This window comes from Bubalus kerabau, chromosome 4, assembly GCF_029407905.1.
Source record: "Bubalus kerabau isolate K-KA32 ecotype Philippines breed swamp buffalo chromosome 4, PCC_UOA_SB_1v2, whole genome shotgun sequence".
Taxonomy (NCBI): domain Eukaryota; kingdom Metazoa; phylum Chordata; class Mammalia; order Artiodactyla; family Bovidae; genus Bubalus; species Bubalus kerabau.
Genome location: NC_073627.1, coordinates 165,216,624 through 165,231,639, shown reverse-complemented (window position 1 = coordinate 165,231,639; position 15,016 = coordinate 165,216,624). Strand labels below are relative to the sequence as shown.

Below are 15,016 nucleotides of genomic sequence, written 5' to 3'. Positions count from 1 at the left end.
TTAAAGACATAAAAAGGTTCATTGAAGAAAGGCAAAAAAGAGCCAACAGGAGTTTCTGGAGAAATTCAAAGCAAGAGAAGAGTACATATAATAAAAGTTTTCTCAATTTAAAACACACACACACACACACACACAGCTACTAAAAAGGACAGACCACATACCTAAAAATATTGACCCCAAAATGACCAATATCTAGTAACATTTAATTTAAATTACTAGACTTTTATGCCAGAAAAAAAACTTTGGAGCATTTAGAAAAGAAGAGCATGTGATTTATAAGAGAAAGAAAATTAAATCATCAGTTTTTCACAGAATGCTTCATAAACAAGAAAACTGAGTAACATATTTACAATACTCAGACCTAGAAAGTATGATCCTATATCCAATAAAACTGACTTTCAGGTACAAAAAGCAGAAACTTATCAACACATGAGAAGTTGGGGACTAGTATTCCAGATGAATGAATTAAGAGAAAAAACCTTCAGAAAACCAAAATTACTACAGACACAGACATAAGGACTGATAAAATAACATTAAATATACAGTTAGCTATAAAACAAAGACTGAAAAAGAATTAAGAAGGGAAGAGTATAGTACATAAAAACTATTACTATGACAGTGTAGAATAGTACATCTATTTTAAAAATAAGAAGATAATGAAAAGAGTATATGCAAAAAAATTATATTTTCAGTAATATCAGTGGTGGTATTCATATGATTACTCCACAACTGTTATGTTAATACGTGAATGATACAGAATAAATGGGCAGTGTTGAAATATCCTAATTCTATCATGTCTTGTGCCCTTAAGAATCAAAATTCTTCATTTCAGTTCAGTTCAGTGGCTCAGTCGTGTCTGACTCTTTGCTACCCCATGGACTGCAGCACGCCAGGCCTCCCTGTCCGTCACCAACTCACGGAGTTTACTCAAACTCGGGTCCACTGAGTCAATGATGCCATCCAACTATCTCATCCTCTGTCGTCCCCTTCTCCTCCCGCCTTCTATCTTTCCTAGCATCAGGGTCTTTTCAAATGAGTCAATTCTTTGCATCAGGTGGCCAAAGTATTGGAGTTTCAACTTTAGCATCAGTCCTTCCAATGAATTTTCAGGACTGATCTCCTTTAGGATGGACTGCCTGGATCTCCTTGCTGTCCAAGGGACTCTCATGAGTCTTCTCCAACACCACAGTTTAAAAGTATCAATTCTTTGGTGCTCAACTTTCGTTATAGTCCAACTCCCACATCCATACATGACCACCGGAAAAACCATAGCTTTGACTAGACAGACCTTTGTTGACAAAATAATGTCTCTGCTTTTTAATATGCTGTCTAGGTGGATCATAGCTTTTCTTCCAGGAGCAAGCATCTTTTAATTTCATGGCTGCAGTCACCATCTGCAGTGATTTTGGAGCCCAGAAAAATAGTCTCTTACTGTTTCCACTATTTCCCCTTCTATTTGCCATGAAGTGATGGGAACAAACGCCATGATCGTTTTCTGAATGTTGAGCTTTAAGCCAACTTTTCACTCTCCTCTTTCATTTTCATCAAGAGGCTCTTTAGTTCTTCTTCACTTTCTGCCGTAAGGGTGGTGACATCTGCATATCTGAGGTTACTGATAGTTCTCCCAGCAATCTTGATTCCAGCTTGCGCTTCCTCCAGCCCAGCGTTTCTCATGATGTACTCTGCATATAAGTTAAATAAGCAGGGTGACAATATACAGCCTTGACCAACTCCTTTCCCTCTTAGGAACCAGTCTGTTGTTCCATGTCCAGTTCTAACTGTTGCTTCCTGACCTGCACACAGACTTCTCAAGAGGCAGGTCAGGTGGTCTGGTATTCCCATCTCTTTTAAGAATTTTCCACAATTTGTGGTGACAGAAACAGTCAAAGGCTTTGGCACAGTCAATAAAGCAGAAATAGATGTTTTTCTGAAACCTTTGCTTTTTTGATGATCCAGCAGATGTTGGCAATTTGATCTCTGGTTCCTCTGCCTTTTTTAAAACCAGCTTGAACATCAGGAAGTTCACAGTTCAAGTACTGTTGAAGCTTGCTTTGGAGAATTTTGAGCATTGCTTTACTAGGATGTGAGATGAGTGCAACTGTGCAGTAGTTCGAGCATTCTTTGGCATTGCCTTTCTTAGGGATTGGAACGAAAACTGACCTTTTCCAGTCCTATGGCCACTGCTGAGTTTTCCAAATTTGCTGGCATATTGAGTGCAACACTTTCACAGCATCATCTTTTAGGATTTGAAATACTTCAACTGGAATTCCATCACCTCCATTAGCTTTGTTCGTAGTGATGCTTCCTAAGGCCCACTTGACTTCACATTCCAGGATGTCTGGATCCTGGTGAATGATCATACCATCGTGATTATCTGGGTCATGAAGATCTTTTTTGTACAGTTCTTCTGTGTACTCTTGCCACCTCTTCTTAATATCTTCTGCTTCTGTTAGGTCCATACCATTTCTGTCCTTTATCGAGCCCATCTTTGCATGAAATGTTCCCTTGGTATCTCTAATTTTCTTAAAGAGATCTCTAGTCTTTCCCATTCTATTGTTTTCCTCTATTTCTCTGCACTGATCTCTGAGGAAAGCTTTCTTATCTCTCCTTGCTATTCTTTGGAACTCTGCACTCAAATGGGTATATCTTTCCTTTTCTCCTTTGTTTTTTGCTTCTCTTCTTTTCACAGCTATTTGTAAGGCTTCCCTAGACAGCCATTCTGCTTTTTTGCATTTCTTTTCTTGGGGATGGTCTTGATCCCTGTCTCCTGTACAATGTCACCAACCTCCGTCCATAGTTCATCAGGCACTCTATCAGATCTAATCTCTTGAATCTATTTGTCACTTTCATTGTATAATCGTAAGGGATTTGATTTAGGTCATACCTGAATGGTCTATGGTTTTTCCTACTTTCTTCAATTTAAATTTGGCAATAAGGAGTTCATGATCTGAACCTCAGTCAGATCCCAGTCTTGTTTTTGTCTGACTGTACAGAGCTTCTCCATCTTTGACTGTAAAGAATATAATCAGTCTGATTCGGTATTGACCATCTGGTGATGTCCATGTGTAGAGTCTTCTCTTATGTTGTTGGAAGAGGGTGTTTTCTATGACCAGTGCATTCTCTTAGCAAAACTCTATTAGCCTTTGCCCTGCTTCATTCTGTACTCTAAGGCCAAATCTGCCTGTTACTCCAGATGTTTCTTGACTTCCTCCTTCTGCATTCCAGTCCCCTATAATGAAAAGGACATCTTTTTGTGTGTTAGTTCTAGAAGGTCTTATAGATCTCATAGAACCATTCAACTTCAGCTTCTTCAGCATTACTGGTCGGGGCATAGACTTGTATTACCATGATACTGAATTCTTAATTCAAAATTCTTAGTGTAGAAGAAAGAAGATACATATGTAACAGAGAAAAGTTACATAAATTCTATGATCCTTAATTTCAGTTAGAAGTATCAATGAACTCGTGAGTTATTTTATCCTTATTTTTCCTAGCTCTGTGCACTGAAAAGACCTACAATACATAAATAGTTCGGAGAAGGCAATGGCAACCCACTCCAGTACTCTTGCCTGGAAAATCCCATGGACAGAGGAGCCTGGTGGGCTGCAGTCCATGGGGTCGCTAAGGGTCGGACATGACTGAACTACTTCCCTTTCACTTTTCACTTTCATGCATTGGAGAAGGAAATGGCAACCTACTCCAGTGTTCTTGCCTGGAGAATCCCAGGGACAGGGGAGCCTGGTGGGTTGCCGTCTCTGGGGTCGCACAGAATCGGACACGACTGAAGCGACTTAGCAGCAGCAGCAGCAGCGTTCAGACTGTGACCTTGAAATACCTTTTCTCCTAAAAGGAACCAGAGTTTCCTACCGAAATCAGTGAATTCCAGAAGAACGTACAAGGTGAATCTTGTATTAATTAAGTAGCAAGGAAGCTAATCAAAGTCTTATAAGCCAATCCGAAGAAATTCCCACTAGTCAACAAAGGGTCAATTTGAGCTTTAATAATAAGAAAATTCTAATTTATTGAAACCCATAAAATACACTTAATCCATGAGCTCATACTTACTTAAAAATTTTTTAAATTACAACAGCAACAACAAAAAAATACTGGTCACTTCTGAAGAACAGCAGGGGACCAATTCATAATCCTGAAAACTGTAAATAAAAGGCAAGAATCAAGTATTTATCCTTCCTTTCCTTTATGAACTATACAACTTGGGTAAACAAATAATGGATGATTAGTGGGAAGTATTTATTTATACTACTACTTCAATTAATATACAGAAGAAAAGACAGACTATTGCCATTAGTTATCAGATGAAAGTCATTAAAAGAGTACTAACATCAATAAAAAAAAGAAGCTTATCACACATTTTGGTCTCTCATGGTCTTGTTAATTAAAGGGATCTAGGAGAAGAAAAGGCTGAAAGAGATGGAAATACCAGATCACCTGACCTGCCTCTTGAGACATTTGTACGCAGGTCAGGAAGCAACAGTTAGAACTGGACATGGAACAACAGACTGGTTCCAAATAGGAAAAGGAGTACATCAAGGCTGTATATTGTCACCCTGCTTATTTAACTTATATTCAGAGAACATCATGAGAAACGCTGGGCTGAAAGAAGCACAAGCTGGAATCAAGATTGCTGGAAGAAATATCAATAACCTCAGATATGCAGGTAACACCACCCTTATGGCAGAAAGTGAAGAGGAACTAAAAAGCCTCTTGATGAAAGTGAAAGAGGAGAGTGAAAAAGTTGGTTTAAAACTCAACATTCAGAAAACGAAGATCATGGCATTTGGTCCCATCACTTCATGGCAAATAGATGGGGAAACAGTGGAAACAGTGTCAGACTTTATTTTTTGGGGCTCCAAAATCACTGCAGATGGTGACTGCAGCCATGAAATTAAAAGACGCTTACTCCTTGGAAGGAAAGTTATGACCAACCTAGACAGCATATTGAAAAGCAGAGACATTACTTTGCCAACAAAGGTCCATCTAGTCAAGGCTATGGTTTTTCCTGTGGTCATGTATGGATGTGAGAATTGGACTGTGAAGAAGGCTGAGCGCCGAAGAATCGATGCTTTTGATCTGTGGTGTTGGAGAAGACTCTTGAGAGTCCCTTGGACTGCAAGGAGATCCAACCAGTCCATTCTAAAGGCGATCAGTCCTGCGTGTTCTTTGGAAGGAATGATGATAAAGCTGAAACTCCAATATTTTGGCCACCTCATGAGAAGAGTTGACTCATTGGAAAAGACTCTGATGCTGGTAGGAATTGGGGGCAGGAGGAGAAGGGGACAACAGAGGATGAGATGGCTGGATGGCATCACTGACTCAATGGACATGAGTCTGAGTGAACTCCGGGAGTTGGTGATGGACAGGGAGGCCTGGTGTGCTGCGATTCACAGGGTCGCAAAGAGTCGGACACGACTGAGCAACTGAACTGAACTGAACTGAGGAGAAGGGGACGACAGAGGATGAGATGTTTGGATGGCATCACCGACACAATGGACATAGGTTTGCGTGGACTCCAGGAGTTGGTGATGGACAGGGATGTCTGGCATCCTGCGGTTCATGGGGTCGCAAAGAGTCGGACACGACTGAGTAACTGAACTGAACTGAACTGAATATGAATCCACTCTGGATTCTGGATCAATCTGCCAATTATCAGGAAACACAGAGAATAGAAGAATATAATGATCTGCACCATGAGTATGCAATCAGCAAACTCACTAGTATAGAAAAGTCTACATTTCAAATAGCTCTGGTTCTTCATGAGATAACTATAAGGAAAAACGGAATGGAAGGAAAACTGATAAAATCAAACAGACTTAAGAGACATTAAAATTTTTAATGAGTAACTAAATTATAGTGTCTTGGAATGAACATCTGGATGATAAAATTTTGTATGCAAAGAAACATAACATAAAAGTAAAACATAAAAGTCAGGATAATGGTGTGCTATCATCTATTATTTGGTTACCTAGTTGTATACTTCATATAGGAAAGGAAGGATATATACTTGATTCTTGCTCTTTGTTTACAGTTTTCAGGATATGAACTCGTCCCCTGCTGTTCTCCAAAAGTTTCCAGTTCTTTTTGTTCCTGTTATTTAAAAAGAAATTTTAAGTAAGTATGAGCTCATGGATTAAGCATATTTTATGGGTTTCAATAAACTGCAATTTTATTATTAAACCTCAAACTGTCCCTTCATTGACCAGGGGGAATTTCTTCAGATTGGCTCTTGAGACTGATTAGCTTCCTTGCTAGTTAATATAAGATTCATCTTGTACTTTCTTCTGGAAGAAAGAATCCAAATCAAATTCAGGTTAGATCCCTTTATTTAGCAAGACCAGGAGAGACCCAAAATGTCTGATAAGCTTTTTTTTTTGCTGACGTTAGCACTCTTAATGACTTTTCGTCTGATAACTAACTGAGAATTTCAAAATGGAAATAGTCAGTCTTTTCTTCTTTTTTTATTTATGGTGGAAAGGGAGTAGTGATTGGACTGTGACACCCAGAAGGAACTTCTGGGACAGATGACAAAGTTCTTTATTTCTTGACTTGGGTCATGGTTTCAAGGATATACACAGCAATAATTCATTGGGTGATATACTTGGATTTCTGAATTTTTACTTTTAATAAAATATTTTTATAAGACAACAGAGGATGAGATGATTGGATGGCATCACCGACTCAATGGATATGAGTTTGAGTAAACTCCAGATGGTCAGGGAGGCCTGGCATGCTGCAGTTCATGGGGTCACAAAGAGTCAGACATGACTGAGCAACTGAACTGAACTGAATATTTTTTTAATGTAAATAATGGATATAAAAGTTTTTATTGTGTCATTATTCTTTGTCCTCTGCATATATTATAAATATTCCTTTGCACCTACTCAATATTAACTGAAACTTTTAAATTAAAAAACACATATTGTTTATAATGAAAGTTCTTCTTGGTTAAGATTATGCTAATTTGAAATTGAGACCCTGTCATTTATCAATATATCAAGCATCAATTTCCTCTTATATTAAATGGGAATAATAAAAGATTTCAAGTTAACAACTAAATACTATACTATTAGTTAACTACAAAAAATACATTTATTTTCCATTTCTAACATAATTTCAGCCAAGAAAGTATATATTTATAGACAAGCAATTTTATTTCATTTAATGAACCACTAATCAAGATCTGTCATTTCTTGCCACTCAATTACAGAACTCCCATGTAACACAAGCAGTCCATTCCTTTAGCAATGTACTTACTGAGCCTGGAACAGTAGTACTTGGCACACAATCAACAAAACAAAGTCCCTGCTCTGATAGGCTGCTATTCCAGTGGAGTGAGACAAACCATCATAAAAAGAAATAAACAGATAACATATCAGACAGTAATAAATCTAGGAAGGAAAAAAAAGAAGTATGATGAGATAGTCACGGGAGAGGAGGTATGTTTTTTAGAGAAGACCTCTCCAAAAAAAGAAAATACGAGCCTCCTGGGAAAAAAACATCGCAGAGAAAAGAGAGCAAGCACAAGGGCACTGAGATAGAGCAATATCTTTGTGCTCAAAAAAAATGGCAAAGCCGAAGTGACTAGAACAGACTGAGCAAGAATAGACTAGAAAGACATTACAACACAGAGTGGAAAGGAAGATTTTACAGTCTTACAGGGTACGCTAAGAGTTTTGAATTTTCCTCTTAATAAGATAAGAAAATACTGATCATAGAAGTAATATGTTCTAATACATTATTTTTAAATAATCACTTTTATCTACTATGTTGAAAAGAGCTGGATACGACAGCAACTAATAAACAGCAGCAAAAATAAAGACAAGACTCAGGGGGGGATAATGGAAGAAGCAGCTAGACCACTTAGGAAGCTACAGCAACTGTCCAGGCAATAGGGGTAGTTAGTATACAGGAGTAGAAGTGAAAGTGATGAAAAGTGTCAGAGTCTGGATATCCTACTTTCATATAGTTTCAGCATCGAGACACATTAAAAAAAAAAATTCCCCAAAGTGTTAATATCCTTTTAAAACATAGCTATAGAAATAAAAGTCCTTGAGAAAGTGTTTTAAAACACACAGTAACTGGAGGATTATACTTTAAGAAATAGTTAAGCAAATAAATGAGAGACAGTGGTTGTTAAGTGTCAGGGCTCTATAGGCAAGCTTCCTGGTTTTGATCCTAGCTCAATCACTTACTAAACATGAAAGTAACAGCAAAGTTTCTCTTTGCCTCAGTTTTCTTATTTTTCAAATGGAAATAATAGGAGCTACTTCATTAGACCCTTGTGATATGACAATGAATATAAAGAATTTTAGCTGACACATGGTAACAGCTCAATATGTATTTGCTATCAAACTTACTGTTCTACTCCAAACAGTTTCTATGGCTACACGTTCCCACTATTTTTTCCATTGCTACCACTATTTATAATATCCCCTTTTATAACTGGTTACATATTTAAATGGAGAAGGAAATGGCAATCCACTCCGGTATTCTAGCCTAGGAAATCCCATGGACAAAGTCTGAGACTAGTGGGCTACAGTCCATGGGGTCGCAAAGAGTCAGGCATCACTTAGCAACTGAGCACATATTTAAAATTACCACAATAGGGACTTCCCCGGTGGTCCAGTGGTTAAAAATCTGCCTTGCAATACAGGGGAGGTAGTTCTATCCCTGGTCAGGGAACTAAGATCCCACAAGCCATGGAGTAACTGAAGCCCCTGTGTCAAAATTACAGAAGGCCAACTGCCACAACTAGAGAATCCATGTGCCACAATAAAAAGCTCCCACAAGATGCAATGAAGATCTCTCATGCTGCAACTAAGACCCAACTCAGCAAAATAAATAAGTTTTTAAAAATTAAAAAAAATTTATCACAATAAAAATTGACTTCAAATGTTCCTAATGTTACATATTTCATTGATTTGATTTTTAATCAAAAGTTTCTGCTTTAGGTTTGACAAGGCTCTCTGATTGGTACTATACTTTTTTTTAACTTGGAAGATCACTCCTCTTAAAGATAACTGAAGTTTAATTTGCAAGAATCCAAAGCAATTCCTATTAACGTTTTTTTCTTCACTTCAAAACAAAAGTAATGTTAAATTTCATAAGGCTCTGAAAAATCAGAGTATGACAAGAACAATTAACAGAAATATCATAATCACTTGGACTTTTTGTGTAGTTGGTCACACTCTTGATTATTAAGTTGTATAACTATGAGCATAGGTTAGGTTCACAAGATCAACTTTTGGGGGTCAAATATTTGATGTCCTTTCATACTTGAAATGCTTCCACTAAAGAGACATAAGAAAATGGTAACAATACCTACCTCTGAGAGAGAAGAGGGGAGAAGGGTGAGAAAGAGATATACTTTGCATTTAAAACCTTTGGCATAATTTGGGTGCCTTCCCTTGCAAATGTATTAATTTCTAAGAACATAAAATATTTTTTAAAGAAAAAAATACCATTTACTAACAATTTACAGAACAATTTTTTAAATAGTTCACCACAATGACAGCTTACCAGATTGAAGATGCCAGTAATATATTAGTGTTGTTTGCAAGAAACCTAAGTGGAGGCTCTGCAAGCAGTACACAGGATAAAATTCCTCCACCAAAGCAGTGGAGCATAGCAGTAAACCAGCTTGACAGAGGATTTTTCCATGCCAGCGCTGCAGCTCCTGAAATGATAAAGTAAATGTTTGAGATACTGTACACTAAACAAGTCCTGAGGTACCAGTGGCACTAAAGAAACACACTTCTTAATTTCATAATTTTCTAGAACTTACTATTACTCGTAAGTATGACAATCATGATCATCATAAACTGTATCTCCTGTTATTTAAATCAACACTGGAAACTTTTGTTAAGACATGGGTGACGTGGGGAATCTTTAAAATACCCTCTTTAGGATCTTATTGGACTTACCTGGTGGCTCAGATGGTAAAGTGACTGCCTACAATGAGGGAGACCCAGGTTCAATCCCTGGGTCAGGAAGATCTCCTGGAGAAGGCAATGGCAACCCACTCCAGTACTCTTTCCTGGAAAATCCCATGGACGGAGGAGCCTGGTAGGCTACAGTCCATGGGGTCGCAAACAGTCGGACATGACTGAGCAACTTCACTTCAGGATCTTATTGCCAGTTTCCTAGTAGGACATTATTATATAGACAATCTCCCCATCTACTGTCTCCTTTCATTTCCAAACCTACTGTAAGTACGTCAGTTAATATGTCCAAGTGATATATTAAGAAAAATTTATAATCTTAAGTACTTTAGAAAATAAAGCTGGAAAACTAAAGTTTCAATATGACAGACTTGAAACAGAATGACAAAATAAACTCAGAGGTGAAAGGCTGATGAGAAATAGGTATTTACACCATCTCAAATGTCTCCTAACAGATTATTTATTACAGAGAGAAACAGTAACTTTAGACTGGGCAAACCTTGCAGACATCACTATAAACAGACAATTTCAAGTGATCTCTGATACTATGCACTAAGGACACATCATTGCTACTGTAGTATTTCTACTATACCAAAAATGTATAACCTCAACTAGTTTAATTATACAAACTCAAATTGAGGGCTATTCTAAAAAAAAAAAAAAAAAAAAACTAACAAACACTTGGCCTATATTTTAACAACATAAAGGTCTAAGAACACACACGAAAAAGGCTGATTAAATGTTTCAGATTAAATGACATTAAAGAGACAACCAAATGCAATGCAATTCATTTCCCTAGATCATATTTCAGAATGAGAAAGAACATTTATAAAAGAACTTTATGGACAACAAATTGATAAAATTTAAACATGGACTGTGGCTTTAATAATAGTATTGTATCACTGTTAAAACTTCCTGATTTTGGTAACTGTATTGTGACTCTTAAAATCAACACACTTAAGCAGTCAAAAGTAACTGGGCAAAATGCTCCAATTTACACTCAAGTGGTTCTGCAAAAATACTCTACAGAGATAAAAACATTCAGAGAAATGGTAAGGTACAAACTTTTAATCATACATGAATAAGTTTTGGGATCTAATATACAGCATAATGACTGTAGTTAATAATACTATATAATACTATATTATATCCTTGAAATTTGCTAAAAGAGTAGATTTTAAGTGTTGTCACCACACACACACATACACACACTCAAAAGGTAACTATGTGAGATGATAAACGTGTTAATCACTTCATTGTGGTACTTCACAATGTGCTGCTGCTGCTAAGTCGCATCAGTCGTGTCCGACTCTGTGCGACCCCATAGACGGCAGCCCACCAGGCTACCCCGTCCCTGGGATTCTCCAGGCAAGAACACTGGAGTGGGTTGCCATTTCCTTCTCCAATGCAGGAAAGTGAAAAGTGAAAGTGAAGTCGCTCAGTCGTGCCCGACTCTTAGCGACCCCATGGACTGCAGCCCACCAGGCTCCTCCGTCCATGGGATTTTCCAGGCAAGAGTACTGGAGTGGGGTGCCATTGCCTTCTCCACACAATGTACTATGTATATCAAATCATCACATTGTACACTTTAAATATATATAATTTTGTCAATTATAGGTCAATAAAGCTGGGAGAAAAATTAAATAAATGGGGCTAAATGTCAGTTGGTGATTCTGGGTAAAGTACATGGGAGTTCCTTGACCTAGTCCAGCAACTTTCTATAAGCAAAATTATTACAGGAAACAATACAAAAATTTTTTTTTACCCAGACAGAAAAATAAAAGCAAATTATAAAAATGAAAAACTAATACAATTATGTAAAGTTTAAAAATAAAATAAAATTTAAAAAATAAAAAAAAAATAAAAGAAAATAGAAATTAAATAGATGCTACAGACAGGCAAGCAATAAAGCCAACCCAAAGCTTTTCTTGGAAAAGACAAATAAAACAGAATATTGTTCAGTAAGTCTGAAAAATGGGTGTGGAGAGGGGAAGGAATGAAAATAATGTATAATATTAGAAGCAAAAAATGGAAATAATTTGAGATTTTTTTTATTATAAGAAAACATTTAATCTAATAAAGGTGAACATATAGTTGAAATGGAAATTGAAATGGACAATTTTCCTAAAAAACTATATATTGCAAAATCCCCTTAAGAATAGGTAGAAACTTGAACACACAAATAACTATGAAAAAAAATTACAGGGTAGTCCAAGATCTATCCTAGGAAAGGTGTTAGACCCAGATAAACTAATGGACAAATACCAAATAATTTCTTATTACTCATTTTTATATTATATATCCATTATAGAGTTTAGAAAAACTTAATATATTCTGTGAAACAACATAACTCCAACATAAAAAAAACTGTAAAGAAAAATAAAGAAGAGAGACTGAGAGAGGAAGGAGGATGGGGGTCAGGAAAAAGGGAGGAGGGAAAAGCAGGAGGGAAGAAAAAAAAGAAGACACTGTAAGGCACACTATAATTTTAACGTATACAGTACACAAATATATCCATAACAAATTAAAATTAGTAGTTTTTCAAAAGGATCACAAATCATAACCAGGTAGATTTTTATCCAAAGAATTTAAGGAAGGTTTAACACAAATTCATTAAAATCATTCACTATACTAACAAATTAACATGATGATGCCTTTAGACAGACATTAAAAAATCACTTGATAAAAATTTTAACATTCATTTTTTTTTAATCTAGTAATCTAAGAACGGGGGGGGGGGGGAAGCCATGAAGAAAAAGATTTATAAGTTTGACACCATCAAAATTTAAAACTTCTGAACTTCCTGGTGGTCCAGTGACCTGGTGGTCCAGTGGTTAAGACTCTACCCGCCAATGCACGGGACATGGGTTCAATCCCTGGTCCACAAAGATTCCACGTCACAGGGCAACTAAGCCTGTGCACCACAACTACTGAGCCGATGAGACCCAGAGCCCATGCTCTGCAAAAAGCACAGCCACCTCAATGAGAAGCTCGTGCACCACACCTAGAGAATAGCCCCCACTCACTGCAATGCCAGAAAACCCACCCCCATCAAGGAAGACCCAGCACAGTCATAAAAAGACAACTTGTTAAAAAAATTTTTTTAACCTCTATATAACAAAATACTAGGATAAAATATTTTTTAACCAATAAGGCAAATTCCAGAGTCCCCATAAAGCCTGAGAGAGAACTGTGAGTGTCTCCTGTGGAGGTACGAGTCAGCAGTGGACTGCCACAGGGGCAGGGGCTCTGAGTACAACAGACCTGGGTAGGCATAAGCCCTCTTGGAGGAGGTCGCCATTAACACCACCATAGAGCCGCCAAAACTTACACAGGACTGGGAAATAAACTCTTGGTGGGCACAAACAAAACCTCGTGTGCACCAGGACCCAGGAGAAAGAATCAGTGGCCCCACAACAGACTGACCCAGATTTGCCTATAAGTGTCCAGGAGTCTCCGGCAGAGGCATGGGTCGGTTGCGGCCTGCTGCAGGGCTGAGGGCACAAGTGTAGCAGTGCATGCATGGGACCTTTTGAAAGAGGTCACCATTATCCTCATTACTTCCACCATAGTTTCAGTTCAGTCGCTCAGTCGTGTCCAACTCTTTGCGACCCCATGAACCACAGCACGCCAGGCCTCCCTGTCCATCACCAACACCCGGAGTTTACTCAAACTCATGTCCATTGAGTCGGTGATGCCATCCAGCCATCTCATCCTCTGTCGTCCCCTTCTCCTCCTGCCCCCATTCCCTCCCAACATCAGAGTCTTTTCCAATGAGTCAACTCTTCACATGAGATGGCCAAAGTACTGGAGTTTCAGCTTTAGCATCAGTCCTTCCAATGAACACCCAGGACTGATCTCCTTGCAGTCCAAGGGACCCTCAAGAGTCTTCAACACCACAGATCAAAAGCATCAATTCTTCGGTGCTCAGCTTTCTTCACAGTCCAACTCTCACATCCATACATGACTATTGGAGAAACCATAGCCTTGACTAGATGGACCTTTGTTGGCAAAGTAATGTCTCTGCTTTTCAATATGCTATCTAGGTTGGTCATAACTTTCTTTCCAAGGAGTAAGAATCTTTTAATTTCATGGCTGCAGTCACCATCTGCAGTGATTCTGGAGACCAGAAAAATAAAGTCTGACACTGTTCCTTCTGTTTCCCCATTTATTTGCCATGAAGTGATGGGACCAGATGCCATGATCTTCGTTTTCTGAATGTTGAGCATTAAGCCAACTTTTTCACTCTCCACTTTCACTTTCATCAAGAGGCTTTTTAGTTCTTCTTCACTTTCTGCCATAAGGGTGGTGTCATCTCCATATCTGAGGTCATTGATATTTCTCCCAGCAATCTTGATTCCAGCTTGTGTTTCTTCCAGTCCAGCGTTTCTCATGATGTACTCTGCATATAAGTTAAATAAGCAGGGTGACAATATACAGCCTTGATGTACTCCTTTTCCTATTTGGAACCAGTCTGTTGTTCCATGTCTAGTTTTAACTGTTGCTTCCTGACCTGCATATAGGTTTCTCAAGTGGCAGGTCACGTGGTCTGGTATTCCCATCACTTTCTGAGTTTTCCAAAGTTTATTGGGATCCTCACGTTGAAGGTCAAGAAGGGCGGCGGTGAGGAGATACCCCTCATCCAAGGTAAGGAGTAGCGGCTACACTTTGCTGGAGCAGCTGTGAAGAGATACTCCACGCCCAAGGTAAGAGAAACCAAAGTAAGATGGTGGGTGTTGCAAGAGGGCATCAGAGGGCAGACACACTGAAACCATACTCAGAGGAAACTAGTCAATCTAATCACACTAGGACCACAGCCTTGTCTAACTCAGTGAAACTAAGCCAAGCCCATGGGGCAACCCAAGACAGGCGCGTCATGGTGGACAGATCTGACAGAATGTGGTCTACTGGAGAAGGGAATGGCAAACCACTTCAGTATTCTTGCCTTGAGAACCCCATGAACAGTATGAAAAGGCAAAATGACAGGATACTGAAAGAGGAACTCCCCAGGTCAGTAGGTGCCCAATATGCTACTGGAGATCAGTGGAGAAATAACT

At 38.3% G+C, this 15,016-nt stretch overlaps 1 protein-coding gene across 3 annotated transcripts in view; it reads right to left on the bottom strand.

Moving 5' to 3' along the window:
* Positions 1-15,016, bottom strand: part of TMEM38B (transmembrane protein 38B) — a 67,637-nt gene that overhangs the window by 36,817 nt on the left and 15,804 nt on the right. For 2 of the 3 annotated variants that reach the window (XM_055579224.1, XM_055579228.1), the window contains exons 2-4: positions 9,538-9,694; positions 7,273-7,336; positions 5,984-6,105 (exon numbers count right to left, since the gene is read on the bottom strand). In XM_055579224.1, the coding sequence (XP_055435199.1) occupies positions 5,984-6,105; positions 7,273-7,336; positions 9,538-9,694 (343 nt within the window). The remainder of the gene's footprint in view (positions 1-5,983; positions 6,106-7,272; positions 7,337-9,537; positions 9,695-15,016) is intronic. The other variant, XM_055579227.1, reaches the window with a different exon arrangement.